The sequence below is a fragment of the Eptesicus fuscus genome, chromosome 3 (assembly GCF_027574615.1).
Source record: "Eptesicus fuscus isolate TK198812 chromosome 3, DD_ASM_mEF_20220401, whole genome shotgun sequence".
Classification (NCBI taxonomy): Eukaryota; Metazoa; Chordata; class Mammalia; order Chiroptera; family Vespertilionidae; genus Eptesicus; species Eptesicus fuscus.
Window position 1 is genome coordinate 54160464 of NC_072475.1, and position 17954 is coordinate 54178417.

A 17954-nucleotide genomic window follows, 5' to 3' on the forward strand; every position below is an offset into this window, starting at 1 on the left:
GTTAGAGGGGAGAATATGTTTACACTCCATTGTACTTTTACATTAAAAAGTAGATTATTTAAAAAACAGGTAAGCATGAAGATTAGCTAGAATCTAAATGGGCATATAATTTGGAACAAGATTTAGAGAACTCCGAGTGTGCCTTGGTGCGCATGCCAAAGCCGCACCTCTCTTTTCAGATCTGGGCATTTGGCTGTCACAGACCCTGACTTGCTTTTATTTTTGTTTATATTTAACATTTGCATCCCTGTTATTTGTCCTGTAAATATAAATTGTTTTCCCAGCGATCTTGTTTGCCTTTTCAGGGGTACAGATTTATCTCGTATCTTTTTGCATGTTTTTGCCTGACACAACACTACTCAATACTAAATGTTAATAATGATGTGATGGCAATTAATTATCTTTTCTTCTTAGCCATTATCAATCACTGAGCCTGACTTTTTTTTTCTTTCTGGAATTGGGGCATTCAAAAACCATTAAAGACAACTTTCCTGCTCTTGAGCAATAACGTTGTTACTAGTTGCTTAGAACTTCTCAGTTTCCAGGCTTTTCCCCCTCAGAGCCGCATTTACTCACTTGGCTTGTGCTCTGAACGAGCAGCAACTTATATTTGTATAATGGTGTCCTTTAAGAGCTTTCCTACCTTTTTTTTTTTTTTTTTTACAATTCATCATCTGTATATTGTATCGTGCGTTTACCACCCCAAGTCAACTCTCCTTCCATCACTATTTTGGTCCCCTTTACCTTTTTCAAATTCCCTACACCCCTCCTTCCCTCCAGCAATCACTGGCGAAGGAAAAAAAGAGATGCTACCTCCATGTGGCCAATAGGGAAACTGAGGCACGGAGCCATTAAGCCCAAGGTTATGCAGCACAATTGGTGACAGCACTGGGACCAGTTGCTGACTTCTAGGCTGATTTCACTACATTAGTGGTGTGGACGAAAGGGGCCACATGCTGACCTGACAAGCTCAGGGGAGGCCTGCATGGCAGTCTTGCAAACTCAGAGACCTAAGGGAACCACAAAGGATGGTCTGAAATTAAACTTGAACTAAAAGCAGTTACGTCCTAGGCCGGTATCTTCACTGACAAGGTCAACCTTTACCTTAACTGAGCCTATCTGTCTTTTTGCATCTATGATAACATACCCTTGAAATGACTGGGTAACTTGTAGCTTCCCTTTTTCTGGAGCCCCTGGGGCACAACCAAATGTGATGGGTGCCAGTACAGATACCACAAATTCCTTCATTATCATGTTAATTGTTCCTGCACCCACCTACGTATGTGTCCATCATTTTACTTTTTATCCAATCCCAGGGGTTCCCCCACCCCCCTTTGCTTTATCCCACCTCCTTAATCTATCACCAATGAATTTCATATAACCCACCTATGTCCCTCCTTTGATTGCAATGTATAAATACAGATGTAACCAGCCATTCTCCGGAGCATTATCTCAATTTGTTGAGGTTCTGCTTCCCGGCATCTGTCGACAGTTTGGCTCAAATAAACTCACAAAAATTCTTTACAGGTTGCAATGTGGGTTTGTTTTTTTTACGTTAACAGTGGCTTCTCTGGCTTATTTTTTTCCTGCGATTCCTCCCAAATAGCCAGACTTGCTTTCATCTCCAGGTGAAGAGAAAAGAGAGGAAGGGAGGATTTTGCAGCTGACTCCCATACACTGTCTTCCACGGGTCATTCCTCCGAAGAAGCTGCCAGGTAGAGTGGAATTTCAGACATACACCACAGGATCATTCTCCCTTCAGCCTTCGGGCAAACCTTTCTGCTAGACTCAACAGTTTGTGTCTTCCTCTTCACCAACCTCAATCCTACAGGGGTTCCCCACCCCACCCCCACTGCCGCTATCCAAGAGTAGAGCATTCCTATGAAACCTTTCTCATAAGCTGAGACGGTATAAATGAAGACCCAATTACCATGAATTTATATGGAAAAAATTGGGCGCATTTCAGCCTCCCAAAATAACCTACTAAGTCACACCAAATACACATAATTATGTCCAGATTTATGCTAAGTAAAAGACCTTTATGAGCTCTCGTAGGCTTTTCCGATACTTTAGAACACATCCTGCTGACGATGCACAAAATAAATCAAGGTGAAGCACACATGCTCACAGACACCATTCAGAGCTATTGGTGGCTTGAAGCCGGGATGCTGAGTGTCCTTCCCTGGGAAGGAGCTGGCGGGGGCCTCTCTTGGTGCTGGGGGTGAGCACTGCTTCTATATTGGCTCTCTGCAAAAACAAATGCTGATCTTAACCACCCTCCTCCCTCACCCCTAACCCCCTCCCACACACAACTCCCCTTTTAGATTTCCTTTGAAAACAGATGTTACCACAGAAGGGGCCTGGCCTTTAGGTGGGTCTGCCTAAGGCCGGCTGGTAGTGTGTGGGTCCTTGACTTTGTGCAGGAAAAATTTCACAACAGGAGTCCAGGTGAATTTATGAGTAGAGGACGTTTATTAAAGCTGGGGATGGTGAAACAAGGAAGGGCCTAGGTCATAGGAGAGGGACCAGGTGGGGAAATGAGCCTAGGCTAGGCTGCTTTGGCTCACTAGGAAGTCAGAAAGAAGAGGGTCTTAGGGACAGGTTCAGGGGGTTTGCCCAAGATGAACTGTAGATGCAATTGCTGCCCTGGTTGTAAGCCTCTAAGCCTCGTGGGGTCCCTTAGGGTTTAGAAAATGCATGCCGCGGGGGAGTAGAGGGGAGAGGGAAAGGCGCAGGCGTGCTCCTGGGAGGGAGAGGGAGCCCTGGGACATGCATTTTGAGGGGTTTAAAGGCTGGGAGTTCAGGGAAGGTCTTAGGGGAGGATCTCAATAGAATATTCGTCAGTTTTATGTTGATATGCAAAAATGAGACTTATTTCCTTAACTTGATCTGTCTTTGGGTGTGGTTGGCAAATGGCACTAACTGAATTTCTGCTATTTAACTCCCTGAGTAGGGTGATTTAAGCTATTTACCCTTTGGTTGGGGACAAGTGCAAACCATTCTCCCCACCCCGCCCCCGGTTTTCTGGGTAATGGAACATTTGTATAGACTGCCAGACAAAGCAAAATTACTTCTCAGTGTGTATAGATTCAGCAACAAAGCAAGACAAATTTATTTTCATCTAACTTGAAATTGCAGAGGATGGGGAAGGGATAGTAAAGGGAATTTAATTGCTTAGTGTCTATTACTCACAAAAGCATGACAACCCTATATAATAAAGCGTTAATATGCAAATTGACCCTCACGCCCTCACATCACAAGATGGCCACCCCCACATTGTCACAAGATGGCCACCCCCATGTCATCACAAAATGGCCACCTCTATGTCATAACAAGATGGCTGCCCCACGTCATCACAAGATGGCAGCCCCCATATTGTCACAAGATGGCCACCACAAGATGGCCGCCCCCACATCATCACAAGATGGCCAGCAGGGGAGGGCAGTTGGGGGCAACCAGGCCTGCAGGGGAGGGCAGTTGGGGGGGACCAGGCCTGCAGGGGAGGGCAGTTGGGGGTGATCAGGCTGGCAGGCAGAAGTGATTAGGGGGTGATCAGGCAGGCAGACAGGTGAGTGGTTAGGAGCCAGCAGTCCTGGATTGTAAGAAAGATGTCCGATTGCTGGTTTAGGCCGGATCCCATAGTCAGACATCACCCAAGGGGTCCCAGATTGCAGAGGGTTCAGGCTGGGCTGAGGGACGCCCCCCCCACCCCAGTGCATGAATTTCATGCACCGGGCCTCTAGTAAAAATATAATTGACACTCTTTAAGGTGATGTCCCTCCTCTTTATTGTTTCATTGTAGTAATTTTTAAAAAATATTTTTATTGATTTCAGAGAGGAAGGGAGTGGGAGACAGAAATAGAAACATCAATGATGAGAATCATTGATTGTCTGCCTCCTGCATGCCTCCTACTGGGGAGAAAGCCCACAACCAGGGCATTTGTCCTGACCGGGAATTGAACCGTGACCTCCAGGTTCTTAGGTCCATGCTCAAACATTGAACCATGCCGGCAGGACTCATTGTAGTAATTTTTAAAATGTGGGTTTTCATAGGTTCTGTCTGACCTCCATCTCCTAAGCCCTCTTTTCCCCCACGTGGCTGTAAGATTATCACTAGGATACTAGCATTGTTAGTTTTTGTTTTCTAAGATCCCACCAGTCTAGGAAAGGGAGCGGGGACTCAACAGGCTTATTGTCTCAATTTCAAGGCAGCCCTTCCACAGCTAATTCATATGCATCCTATTCTTCATTTTAACTTTGTCCTGTGTAGATCCACTAAGGTGCAGAGAGAGATATTCCTGCTTACAAGATTTTAAAATAGTTCTTTGGGAGAGATTTTAAGGAACAGGAATAAAAGGAAAGGTTGTGGGTAGAACCCGGAGTATTTTCTCTATTATAGCGCCGCATAAAGGGAAGAGCAGGAGCAGAAATTAATTTGCGTTTTAAAGGATTGATTATTCTACATCCCTCAGGGTTCTTATCGCTTTTTAATTGAATCTTTATTGTTAAAGTATTACATATACCCCCCTATATCCACCCATTGATCTCTTCAAGCCCACCTCCACCCCTCACCCCAGGCCTCAGACACCCTATTGTCTGTGCCCATGGGTTATGCATATATGCATACAAGTTCTTTGGTTGATCTCCCCCCTCCCAAAGGCCCGCCCCCTCCCGTCTTCCCTCTGAGATTCTGCAGTCAGTTCTATACTTCTATGTCTCGGGATCTATTTTGTTCATCAGTTTATTTTGTTCACTAGATTCCACATATGAGATCTTGTGATACTTGTCTTTCTCTAACTGACTTATTTCGTTTACCATAATACTCTCCAAGGGCTCTTATCTTGAAAAGGCTTTATCTCTAACCCTTTTATAGCCCCATCATTTTTTCCCTTTGTACTTGTCTAATCTCCCTCACCAGACCATAGGTTACAAAGAGGCAGAGAGAGGGTGTGAATGTTTAGAAGGTGTTTAATAAAGTGGCAAGAATTCAATTTTATTTATTATGCACTGAAGAATCCTGTAACAATGGCAATGAACATAAAAGTTCATCCTCAATTCTATCATTCTAATCTCTTTTTCTGTTTCCCTTCCATTCCCTCACGCATTAAACATTAGGTGAAGCACGGCCAGTCTTGGTTCATGAGTAGCTTTTCCACATCCTAAGTACAAATTTGCATTTTACTTTTAATCATTTTTCCTTTTTGCTTAGCCTAAGTATCCCCGAGATTGCAAAATATACCTGCACAATATGTCTTTAGTGGCTACCTAATATTCCACCAAGGACATATGCTTTAAAGGAATTATTTCGGTGTAAGAAGACAACATTTAGGAGCAAACCTTAACACCATTTGACCTTGCCCTGCAAGGCCTGGTGACCCGTCAAGGTTAGACTGAAGGATCGGGGTTGTAGAGTTGCGGGCCGCACCCCAGCCGAGAGACTCCGGGCCGCAGGTGGTGTGTCAATCACTCCCCGCCCCGCCCCTCCCGCCCCTCCCGCTCCGCTCGCACCTAAAGACTTGGCGCCTTTTCCCTCACCCTGCCCCGCCCCTCGCCTCGCTCTGGAGGCGGGCCCAGGTCCTGCGCGTGTTTCGCCGGGGGCGATCCGTTTGCAGAACGGCTCTGTAGGTGTACGTGCGGCAGGAAGTGACGCAAGCCCGCGGGGGGTCGCAGGAGGCGGGGCCAGACTATAAATGGCGGGTGGGACCGCAGCCGGCTCAGAGTGTCAGCTTGAGTCGGCGGAGGTGCGGTGAACTGCGGGCGGAGGGGCTCCGGGGTGAGTGACGCGCCGCTACTAGAACCCCTACGACCCGTTGCTTCTGCGGGGCAGGTCCGGGCGATCTGCCGAGCGGCCCCGCTCGGTGCTGTCCCGTCTCCTCGGGAGCCGCGGGCGACGTGGGGAAGCTGCCGCGCCTCCAGGGAGCCGGGCGGGCGGGCGGGCGGGGTGGAGCGGGGCCCGCGTGCGAATGGGGAGGAGGCCGCCTGGGCGCGAGGAGCGGGCGGCAGGTGCACCGGGGCGGATCGGCGGGGCAGAGCGGGGCTGCCCCTGCCTTCTTTTCTGCTCCCTGCTCGCCTGAGCCGCCGAGAGCCGCGTGGCGTCCCTGTTAGGACTCTCGAGGGCGAGCTGGAGGGTTCCCAACTGTCACCCCGGCGCCCCGCCATTCTGCTTCCGGCCCCTCAGGCCACACGGTCCCCGGTTCTCACGAGCCGGCCCTGAAAAGCTGCAGGTCCTCGTGGGGACAGCCCTGCGCCGCGGGCTCGGGGGCGAGGGGTCCGCCCCGCGCCGGGCCGGCCGCGCTGCTGCAGGCTTGGCCCGCTCCGCCGCGAGCACGTGGCCGCTCTAGGAAGTGTCCCCGGGGAATGGCTGTCGGGGTGCGGGGGTGACCTTGAGCTGGTGGCCCTTCGCTTCCTTGGCGCTCGCCCCGGCACCTGGGCTCCCTGCTGAAGGGAACCGAGCGGCCCGGGATTCGATTACTGGTTTGCCCGGGGCGTTGCGATAGGGGTTTCTGGGAGCTGTGCGTTGGAACTCGCCGGCATCACCTGATCTCGCCGGCCACTCGCTGCAGTTGGGCTCGTGTGTGGGTTCTCAGTTTTCCCCAGACAAGGAGCCGACTGAACACCGACTGGCTCGGCTCTCCTGGCTGTGAAATGGGAGACCCTGGGGATAAAACCTCGGTGGTCTCGAGGCTGAGTAAAAGTTGTTGGGATGGGAAGCGATTTGCACAATTGGCGATGTGGTCCAAGGTCCATTGTGTCACCGTTTCTGGTCCGACGGCTCTCTGGCTCTCTACGGTGGTCGCTGGGAGAAGCGGACTTTGTGACTTGACCCTTTTCGGTTAACGCTTTACCTCTGCACACTGGTGACCTTGGGTACCCCGAAGAACGTGACTGCTCTTTTATCCTGTGTTCTTGGCGGGGTTGAGGGGGTTAACAGGACTGCAGTAGGATATAGTCCAGTTACCGAGGTCATGTAGATACCCGATATCTCTATTCTGTGCTTATATATGAGTTTGGAATACTAGATGCTGATTCAGTTGTTTCTGAGCTGGGGCGCTTGACCTCTGACAAATATTTTAAGTGATTTCTACAGAAGTTGTGAAAATGTAGGCATGCTAGTACTTGCTGGCCCTGCTGACATCCCCCAGCCACACACACCCCTCCCCCTCAGTTTTGGATTATAATAAACTCGGTATGCTTGACCAAAAAAAATCCAGAATTAAAACATTTTTGTCATTGATAGTAAATTTTCCAAAAGTCTATTAATAGCATAGCACCCTTTAATTTGTCTTTGAGCCTGGCCAACAAGTGTTGGCGCACACATCCAAGTGTTGCGGGTCCCAAGCCACACACCTGGGATCCAGCGTCCCTGGGCCCCATGCAGGAGGTAACCAATAGATATCTCTCTCTTTCTCTCCCCCTTTTCCTGCCCCCTCCCCTCTCCCTTCCACTCTCTGAAAATCAATAGAAAAAAAATCCTCAAGTGAGGATTAGCTACCATAATTTGTCTTTGATGGAATGTTCTTTGTCAGGTAATGGCGTGCTTCTAGTCTGCTGAAGATTGTTGGATAGGGAAGTTACTTGGCTAATTCTGCCCTCAGGGGAGGCATTTATTGCCTCTGATAATGTACATGTACTTACTGAAAATGAAGCAAGGCTCACAGCTGAACTTAAATTAGACAACAATGAAAGCTAGTTAAAAATGATCTTGTCCCGGGTGATGTAATTGGAGCATCCTGCTGTACACCCAAGGTGGCGGGTTCAATTCCCGGTCAGAGCACATACCCCGGTTGCAGGTTTGATCCCGGATTGAGGCTCTGTGCGGGAGGCAACCAATCTATGTCTCTCTTCTCTGAGGCCTTTTTAAGTCCTCTGAGGCCATTTGGAACTCTTCTTGTGTGTTTGCCTTCTGTAGGCTTTCCTTGAGCACTACACAGGCAAACTGCAATGACTTCCTGTGGTCCTCATCTTCCAGTTGGGCAATCTTTTTTTCAGAAAGCTGAATGGTAGTAAAGATACTGCTTGTTTTCTTTATTTCCTCCATTGCCTTTTCAATGTAGGCTCTTAAAGCTAGGAAAGACCTTGACCTTCTCTTTACAAGTCATTCTGTGTATATTCAAGTATGAGTTCCGAGGGCCCTGCAAAAGTTTTATAAGTTCATGTAGTCTCATTTTCACTGGCAAATGCATAGTTAGTTGTCTAGGGAAATATTTTTGCAAAATGGGTATCAGTAATCAATTGCTTGAAGTCTTGGAGCCTTACCCATGTAAGCTTTAAAGTTTTCTACTTTTAAAAATCTCCCTACTACCCAAGCTTTGCTCAGTGATTTCAGGATAAAACAGAATAGTGACGTTATAGGAAAAGATTCCAGATATCAGGTTTCATTATATTCTTATCATTTCCAAATGATATGAAAAATGAACTTCATACATTAAGCATGCCCCTATATTAAGAAATAGAATCTCACTACCATGTAATTCCATGTCAAGTATTATTTAGGGCTAGCAAAACAATCAGAAGAGGCTTCACAGAGATGGCCCTTGAGTAGGACTTCAAGAACAGGGAAAGAATGTTAGTGGGTAAAGGCATGACTGGCGTCTGTTTCATGTGGAGAAAGTAGAGGGCAGTGAAGTATTAGGCAGTGAAGGCCTCTAGAACAGCCTCAAGCAGGCAAAAGGAACTTCCCTTTATCTGAGCTCCAAGGACTTTGGAACTGGGGCCTCTTTTCAGTGATAACAAGTGTCTTGTTTTTATTTCAAGTAAAATGGAGTAGCAGCTTTGAGTGTTATACATAGGTGAAAGTATAGTTTAGTTCCTGCCCTCCTGGTTTTGAGACACCCCAAATGAGCTTAAGACCTCAAAAGATAATTACTGTATTTAAAAAATTAAATAGAAATTAATGCCAATATTAAAGAAAGTAGGAATAATGTTTGAATTTTAAAGAAGTTTGAAATTGTAGTCGACTACCTTTGCCTGTCTCCTGCCTTCCATTCCATGGCTCAATTGAAAACATTTCAGATCCTCCTTCCATTCCATGTTCAGAAACACGGGCTCTGTTTTGCTTACCTTAATCATCATTATTAATGTGAGCAACTGAGGAGTTTTCCCATTTATTGTTAAGAACACCAAAGGTATACCAGGTGCTCATATGAATAAAAATCAAAGTGATGTTTGGTTTGTTTCTTTTTGTTAATCCTCACCCCAGGATATTTTTCCATTGATTTTTGGAGAGAGTGGAAGGGAGGAGGAGAGACACAAAGAGAAACAACATGTGAGAGAGACACATCAACCGGTTGCCTCCCATACGAGACCCAACCAGTACTAGGGATCCCCGACCAGTGCTAGGGATCGAGCTTGAAACCGAGGTACCTGCCCTTGACTGGAATAGAACCCTGGACCCTTCAGTCCTTGGGCCGACTCTCTGTCTACTGAGCCAAACTGGTTAGGGCTGGTTTGTTTCTTGTAATAGATTATCAGCATTGGTGGTGATATCTTGAAATAAGCCAAATATGAGTTGCTGGATGTGTTTATAGATAGGATAGTGTTATTGCAACTAGTCTGAAAAGTTTCTCGTCCGTGCTTTTAGAATATTTAAATTAATGATTTCAGTTGGAAGAAAATTCATTAAGGGGTTCTTTTAAATAGAAGGCTTTACTATGTGTTTTGGTAGTTTTATTTTTATTTTTTTATTTGAAACAGAATGGGTGTATGAGGTAATTTTAAAAGAATGACTCAAATTTGCTGTATGTAAAACTTCAGGAATAACTTTTGTGGATGTCATAGCATTATATTCTTCACAGGTCTGTTAAAATAGGAATTGCCTAGGTCATAATTTTTTCCTCTGACTTGATTTCTTTTATGTTATAGTCTCAATTTTGTATCTGGGGATTGAAATAGAAATATCTGTTTTCTCAGTAAAAAATATGCTTTGATTTTAATTATACAAAACCATCCTTAGATGTGCAATCTCATTTATTTAAATCCTTTATTTAGATCATTTTTTTAAATATGTTGTCACTTTAGTGTTAAAATTAATTTAAAACTAGAAACCTTGAGGAATGGCTGATTCAGATGAGCATTAAAGTAAGCTGCTTTTTCCTAGAAAAGGGTGATTAGAATTGGCTCAGGGTGGGGCCTTCTAGTTCTGGCTCTAGTGATTGGGTTAGGGCAGTTCTGGTGCAGCGATAGTGATAAGCATTTTGTACCAGATGGGGCAAGAGATTGTGCTTCTAAGAATATGATCTATTTTTTTTTTCTTTTTTTTTTTTGAAATATATTTTATTGATTTTCTACAGAGAGGAAGGGAGAGGGATAGAAAGTTAGAAACATCGATGAGAGAGAAACATCATCAGTTGCCTCCTGCACACTCCCTACCGGGGATGTGCCCGCAACAAAGGTACATGCCCTTGACCGGAATCGAACCCGGGACCCTTGAGTCTGCAGGCCGACGCTTCATCCACTGAGCCAAACCGGCTAGGGCTGATCTATTTATAGGTTATTGGCTCTGGACTTAAACCTATAACACATTTTATTTAAAGCTACAGACTTAAATAAAATGTGTTATAGGTTTTGATAGGAGACTTTTCTAATTTTAGTTTGTATAATGTCTTTTGTTTTACAGTCTGCATATATCTCACAACTTGCTTTGTGTCATGTGGGTGTTAAATGTGCTGTAAGTGTACTGGTAGTATCGAAAAAGCCATAAAATAGATAGTATGGCATAAATGATCATTTTATACATCTCAACATAATATCATTTTCCAGTGTGTGGATGCACTCAAACCAAATTAAAAATCCAGGTTTCAGTTAATAGTTATGTTTTAACTTAACGTAGGACTTTATTGGCTATAGAGGTATGTTTTTCTTTGGAAAAAGTTAAGATTAGTTTCTTAATATTTTTAGAAGCGAGAACACAATTTCTATAACCCAGTAACACATTGAACTTCATTTTTATTTTTTTTTTAATATTTTTTTATTGATTTTTTACAGAGAGGAAGGGAGAGGGATAGAGAGCTAGAAACATCAATGAGAGAGAAACATCGACCAGCTGCCTCCTGCACACCCCCTACCGGGGATGTGCCCGCAACCAATGTACATGCCCTTGACCGGAATCGAACCCGGGACCTTTCAGTCCGCAGGCCGATGCTCTATCCACTGAGCCAAACCGGTTTCGGCTGAACTTCATTTTTAGATTATAATTTTTCAGCCTTGAACAAGTCACTTGACCACTCAGATAATTTGGCTCTTCATCTAGGAAACAGCATACTCTGTTTTTCTTTTTGTGTATTCTTTTTGCATCAAAGATCTATCATGTCATTTATAGGAACTGTTCATTTAATCAGAAGGATCAGGTTTTCTCTCCTTTTCTATTGTAGATGCTTTGTTTTTTGTTTTTTTTTTCAGGTGCCAATCTATTTCTTTTGTATTGTCCCTTCAACTAAATTCAGTTACATAAATTTACATACCATGGATGACAGTCTTAACTAGTTTTCCCCACGTTTTTAATTTTGAAAAAAATTTCAAGCCCACAAGAAAAATTGAAGTAACAGTAATATGCATATCCGTACACCCTTTACCTAGACTCATCAGTCATTAACAGTTTCCACATTTGCTTTAATTCTTATATACTTTTTAAATGAAAGTTAAAGGCATTATAATACCTCATCCTTAAATTTTTACCCATTAATCTCCAAAAACGCAATACCATTATCACATTCCCCAAATCTATCTAACATTGATGCAATACTATTCCAGTATATAATATATATTGAAATTTCTTATTTCTCCCAATAATGTCCTTGAGGCTGTCTACCCACCGTACCTCAATTTGGTATCTGATCAAAGATTGCAATAAACTTAGTTGTCATGTAAACTAAATATCTTGGTGAGAGGCCCTTTCTAGAAAGGTGATAATATTTAAAAGTAAATTTGAGCCTGTTTGGCATGGCTCAGTGATTGAACGTCGATTATGAACCCAGGAGGTCATGGTTCGATTCCTGGTCAGGGCACATGCCTGGGTTGTGGGCTCTATCCCCAGAAGGGGGTGGGTGGGAGGCAGCCGATCAGTGATTCTCATCATTGATGTTTCTGTCTCTTCCCTTCCTCTCTGAAATGTACAAATATATTTTAAAAAATAAAAATTAAGCCCTACCCAGTTTGTCTCAGTGGATAGTGCATTGGCCTGTGGACTAAAGGGTCCTGGGTTCGATTCTGGTCAAGGGCATATTCCTAGGTTGCAGGCTTCTCCACAGCCCAGGCCCTGGTCAGGCATGTGCAGGAAGTAACCAATAGATGTGTTTCGCTCACATTGATATTTCTGTCTTTCCCTCTCTCCCACTCTAAAAATCAATGGAAAAATATCCTCAGGTGAGGATTAAATAATAATAATAAAATTTAAAAATTAAGAATTAAAATATAAAAAAATTTAAAAAGTAACTGATACATAATCTAGTGTGGTAATAAAAAGCTTTTATTATTTAGATACAGTGGCATCTATCTCATTAGGATAATTCTGTTTTATTACTAGGCTCTTCTGTGTGGCAGCTCAGAATGATGGATCAAGCCAGATCAGCATTCTCCAACTTGGTAAGATATTTTAAGTTTATATTTCTGTCAATAGTTTGTAAGAATGTGAAGTATGTAATAATGACTTTCACCAAGTAAGCATGAAATACTATCCAAAGCTGTTATCAGGTATTCATTTACAAATAACTCATCCCACAAAAGAAGAATATAGTATTTAGTATTGAATAGAATTAACTATGGAAAATCTTGTCAGGACTTTCCGGGTATTTGGGGCATTGTGGAGGGGAACTGCCAAGTAGATCAGAAGAACTAAAAGCATAGATCAACATGTATTTACATAACCAAACCTGAATGAAAAGGCTGAAGGAGATGAAGAAGGCCAGTATATGTTCTAGCCATAACCTGCCATTGACAGAACTGGGTGCACAGAAGAATATTGGTTTGAAAAAAGAAACTGCTTTTGTTGTTAATCCTCACCCAGGATATTTTTCCATTGATTTTTGGAGAGAGTGGAAGGGAGGAGAGACAGAGAGAAACCTAGATGTGAGAGAGACATATTAATTGGTTGCTTCCCCCACACACCCCGACCAGGGTCAGGATTGAGCCTGCAACCCAGGTACGTGTCTTTGGCTGGAATCGGCCCAGGACCCTTCAGTTCCCAGTCCGACTCTCTATCCAATGAGCCAAATCGGCTAGGGCAGGGACTTCTTTTTCCTTAAGAACATATCACAAGTCATAGTAATGGCCCAATAATAAGAATATTGCCTGACCAAATGTTTTTGTTAATATTCCTACTCCCTTCTTAATGCTTTCTTTATTTTTAAAAAAATCTCAGTTTGGTGGAGAACCGTTGTCATATAGCCGGTTTAGTCTCACACGGCAAGTAGATGGCGATAACAGTCGTGTGGAGATGAAACTAGCTGCAGACGAAGAAGAGATTGACAATAACATGAGGGGTAATCGTGCTCACACCGCAAAACGGAAAAGGCTTAATGGATTAATCTGCTGTGGGACTATTGCTCTCATCATCTTTTTCTTGATTGGTAAGAGTGCCATTTAAAACTTAAATGTTCCTTGTCACCAATTCTCGGAAGTTGTTAATTCAATTCAGCAAACATTTATATTGTACCTTGTGTGCCATTGTGTGAGGTAGTAGAAATACAATAATTAAGATTCTATACCTGTCTTTGGGTTTAGCCTGGTGGGAGAACGAGGCACATGAATCATTTCAGTGTAATGTGCAAATGTTAGACTAGAAATATGCTCAGGATATTTGTAGCATAGAAGCTTGGCCTAAGGATTCAAGGAAGGCTACTAGAAAGAAAAGGCACCCATGCTTTGAAAAGGTAACTTTAAAAAAAAATTATTATGTAATTTATTAGATTAAACGGTTTAAAATATATAAAACATACATTGATTCCTTTCTAACTGCTTTAAATTAGATTAAAAACAGTATTCTCAAGACTAACTGAGAATATTTTAATCCCTATAGCAATAGGTTATAAATAAAATTCTGTGAATTCAGCTTTGTAATTTTTCATCTTTAGGATTTTTGATTGGCTATTTGGGCTATTGTAAACGTGTAGAGCCAAAAACTGAATGTGAGAAAACAGAGTCTGCAGCGATAGAGACTGAAGAGGAAGTTGAAGAGAAACTGCCTGAAGTATCTCCCCAGTTATTTTGGTCAGACCTCAAAGCAATGTTGTCAAAGAAACTGAATACCATAGAGTTCACCAACACAATCAGGTAAGTTTGAGCGACTTCACAAGTTCGACCTTAATATCTAAACAAAGGTGACCGGTCTGGAGGAAAGGCTTTTTAGAGTAGGGGAGACTTCCCACGTTTTGTTAGAGGGTAAAGGAGTCAGTAAAGAATTCAAACTATGTTGATAGGGAAAAGAGGAGAACTTTTGTGGGGACTTTCCTTTTTCTTAAAAAGAATTCACAGGTCCACCCTAGCCAGTTTGGCTCTGTGGATAGAGCATCAGCCTTTGGACTGAAGGGTCCCAGGTTCGATTCCAGTCAAGGGCACATGGTTGTGGGTCCGATCCCCAATGGAGGCAGCCAATCAATGATTCTCTGGGTCGAGACTAATTGACATGTCTCTAGTATTCCTTGATTTCTTCTGGTTCTCACTCATTAATCCATGCCTTAAAAAGTGTTGTAAAGGTTTCTGTCCTTAGATATTTTTAAATTGATTATATATATAGAGAGAAAAACATCAATTGGCTGCCTCCTGCATCCCTCTACAGGGGATCTAGCTCACAACCTGGTAGGTGCCCTGACAGGGAATCAACCAGCAACCTTTTGATGCATGGTCCACGCTCAACCAACTGAGCCACAAAAGGGCGACCCTTAGATTTTTAAATTCTTCCTTATACACATATCTAACACTGTAAAGGACAAATTTATATTTTACCTTTTTCTAGCTTTACTAGCTTCCTATAGTTTCCAATGGTACAATAGTTCTTTTAGTCTTCAATTAGAAATATTGGCATTTTTAGCCCATCTGATGAATACTTTTGTATATACTGTACATCAGGCATTATGAATGAAGTGAGAGTATTGTCTACTAAGAGAAAAAGATCAAATAACTAATATGCCATGTATATTTACAAATAGCCATGGCAGATCACAATAAGCAGTTTTGCTTCCAGGGGATTCACAATACTTTAAAGTAGGTGAAAATAATGGTCTATACCTGAAACTTATGTAATGTTATTAACCAATGTTCTCTCAATTAAAAAACAATTTGTTTGATATTTGAGTTTAATGTTTATTTTAAGAGTGACATTTTTTCCTCCAGGCAGCTGAATGAAAATTCTTATGTTCCTCGTGAGGCTGGATCTCAAAAAGATACAAACCTTGCTTTTTATATTGAAGATAAATTTCGTAAACTTCAATTCAGCAAAGCCTGGCATAATGAACATTTTGTTAAGATTCAGGTCAAAGGCAGGTACGTTGAAAGATGGTAAACTTATAGAAGGAGCTACTTTAGTTAATGATAAATATAGCAAAGACTAAATGTATTAAAGCTATTTAAATTTTTTCCCAATGGTGGTCTTAGTTTCATTCTAACATAATATTTTTTAACAGTGATCCAAACTCAGTGACCCTAACGAATGTGAAAGATGGCGCGGGATTCCTTGTGGAGAATCCTCAGGGTTACGTGGCATACAGTAAGGCTACGACAGTTACTGTAAGTAAGACAAAATACTGCATGGTTTTTTTTTTCTTCTTTCTGTTGAATAGCTCACAAGCTCATTGTCTTTACTGTTCTTAGGAGTTATAGTATAAATTTACTTGTGAAATGTAACTGGTCATGAGATATTCTTATTCTTCACCCTCCTATGCCATGGTTAAAATGAAATCTCAGATCTTCATCTTGGTTGGCAAGGCTCTAAGTAATCCTACTGCTCCCTTCTCTTCACTCTGCTCTTGCTGGGGTCTGTCCCAGATTTACAAAGGTTTCAGCAATCTGGAGAAAGGGACTGATGCGTAGATTCAAGAAGGAGTCCTAGAGCTTTGTACAGTGCCTGACACATGGTAGTATGTATTTGCATATATCAGATTCCTCCTTATGTGGGGACAGATCAATACCATCTTGGCTGCAACCAATCTTAGCTCGATTCTTTAATACTTGATGTCATGGAATTTAGGCAAATATGGCCCAACTATTACGAAAATTAAAAAACGGCTAGATAGAATAGTTCTGTCTAGGTTTTTCAGGTTATAAAACCACATATACGTATGTCAGGGGCCTTTCTAGTGGATGCCTTTTAAGCCAGATGAAGTTTTATTCTCTTGTCTTCCTGCTTAACCTGTGCTGTGTCGCTTTGCCTGGTTACCTACGAGTTAGGGGTTTGGAGGTGAGTGGATTGTTCTGTTAAAAAACATTAAGGATCTTAGTTCCTCTGCAAGCTTTCTCTATTTAGATATTTTGTTATTAATGTCAGTTTATCTGAACTCTTAATAGAGTTTAGGAACATTATGATGACAGCTTACATAAACATCTAAATATTGATCTATGCAAGTTGCTTTGTTATAATAGACCAGTGGTCGGCAAACCGTGGCTCACAAGTCACATGCGGCTCTTTGGCCCCTTGAGTGTGGCTCTTCCACAAAATACCACGTGCAGGCGCACACATACAGTGCGATTGAAACTTCGTGGCCCATGTGCAGAAGTCGGTTTTCGGCCTGGGTGAGTCTATTTTGAAGAAGAGGTTCTAACGCCGAGCCACACTCAAGGGTCCAAAGAGCCGCATGTGGCTCGCGAGCCGCAGTTTGCTGACCACTGTAATAGACCATTCTTGGACAAATTTATTATCAGAGCTTTCAGTTAGGGAGTATGTATGTCTTCAGTTGTCTGGGTCTGGGGTTCAGGTATGAGACCATTACATAATTGGTGCTGCCATGGCTAGCCTATCTCTGTGTTTAACATATTTTGCTATCCTTTCTCTTCCCCCAAGATGTCTGAAGCAATAATGTAAAATAGATTACTTAATCTAAATATATCAATGTAGATTAAAGATAGCGTGGGATAGTGAAAGACATGAATGTAGGAGATCAGAAATGTTGACTTCATTCCTGATAACCCTAACTACTTTTTAAAAAAATACGTTTTTATTGATTTCAAAAGAGGAAGGGAGAGAGAGATAGAAACATCATTGATGGCAGAGAATCATCGATCTGGCTGCCTCCTTCTGGAGATCATGCCTGCAACCCGGGTATGTGCCCTGACCAGGAATCGAATCATGACCTCCTGGTTCATGGGTCAATGTTCAACCAGTGAGCCACAGTGGTCAGGCATCCCTGACTCCTTTTGACTAGAAATCACATGTGTCCTTTCTAGGTCCTGGTCCTTTTTTACCTCTTGAGTTTGATCTGTAAAACCATTCTGCCTTAGACTCTGGCTGTTCTAATACCATAATGCTCATTAAGTCTGATGTCTTTATTTTAGGGTAAACTGGTCCATGCTAATTTTGGCACTAAACAAGACTTTGAGGCCTTAAATACTCCTGTGAATGGATCTTTAGTGCTTGTTAGAGCAGGGAAAATCACGTTTGCTGAAAAGGTAAGTATGAGTTATACATTGGTGTCATAAGCTTCCTCAGTTAAATGCTATTGTTATTTTATTACATTCTGAAAACAAGTGGTCTTAAATGCTCATACCTGATAATATAAATTTATTAAAGTACTCAGTGAATACCAGTTATCTAAAGTCAATAGGATACTTCAAAACTGGCATATCCTCTTGGATTATTTTGTATCCATTATCTTTCAGTGAAAATGAACTCATCAAAAATGCTTCAGTGAAAGCAGTTTAAATTACCTATGTAACAAAGTTTTGTGTGTGTGTATATATACACACACACACACATATAAAAAATATATATATATATTCATCAATTATAAGTAGGTTTTAGGAAAAGGAAA

General features: G+C 42.4%; 1 protein-coding gene across 3 annotated transcripts in view; it reads left to right on the forward strand.

Annotated features, from left to right (window-relative positions):
• Positions 1–5683: 5683 nt before the first annotated feature.
• Positions 5684–17954, forward strand: part of TFRC (transferrin receptor) — a 29735-nt gene continuing 17464 nt past the window's right edge. The window contains exons 1-7 of one of the 3 annotated variants that reach the window (XM_054713887.1): positions 5684–5773; positions 12521–12579; positions 13355–13562; positions 14067–14265; positions 15325–15474; positions 15615–15717; positions 17479–17592. In XM_054713887.1, coding sequence (XP_054569862.1) covers positions 12544–12579; positions 13355–13562; positions 14067–14265; positions 15325–15474; positions 15615–15717; positions 17479–17592 — 810 coding nt within the window. In that variant the 5' untranslated portion in view covers positions 5684–5773; positions 12521–12543. The remainder of the gene's footprint in view (positions 5774–12520; positions 12580–13354; positions 13563–14066; positions 14266–15324; positions 15475–15614; positions 15718–17478; positions 17593–17954) is intronic. The other 2 variants (XM_054713886.1, XM_054713885.1) reach the window with 2 other exon arrangements.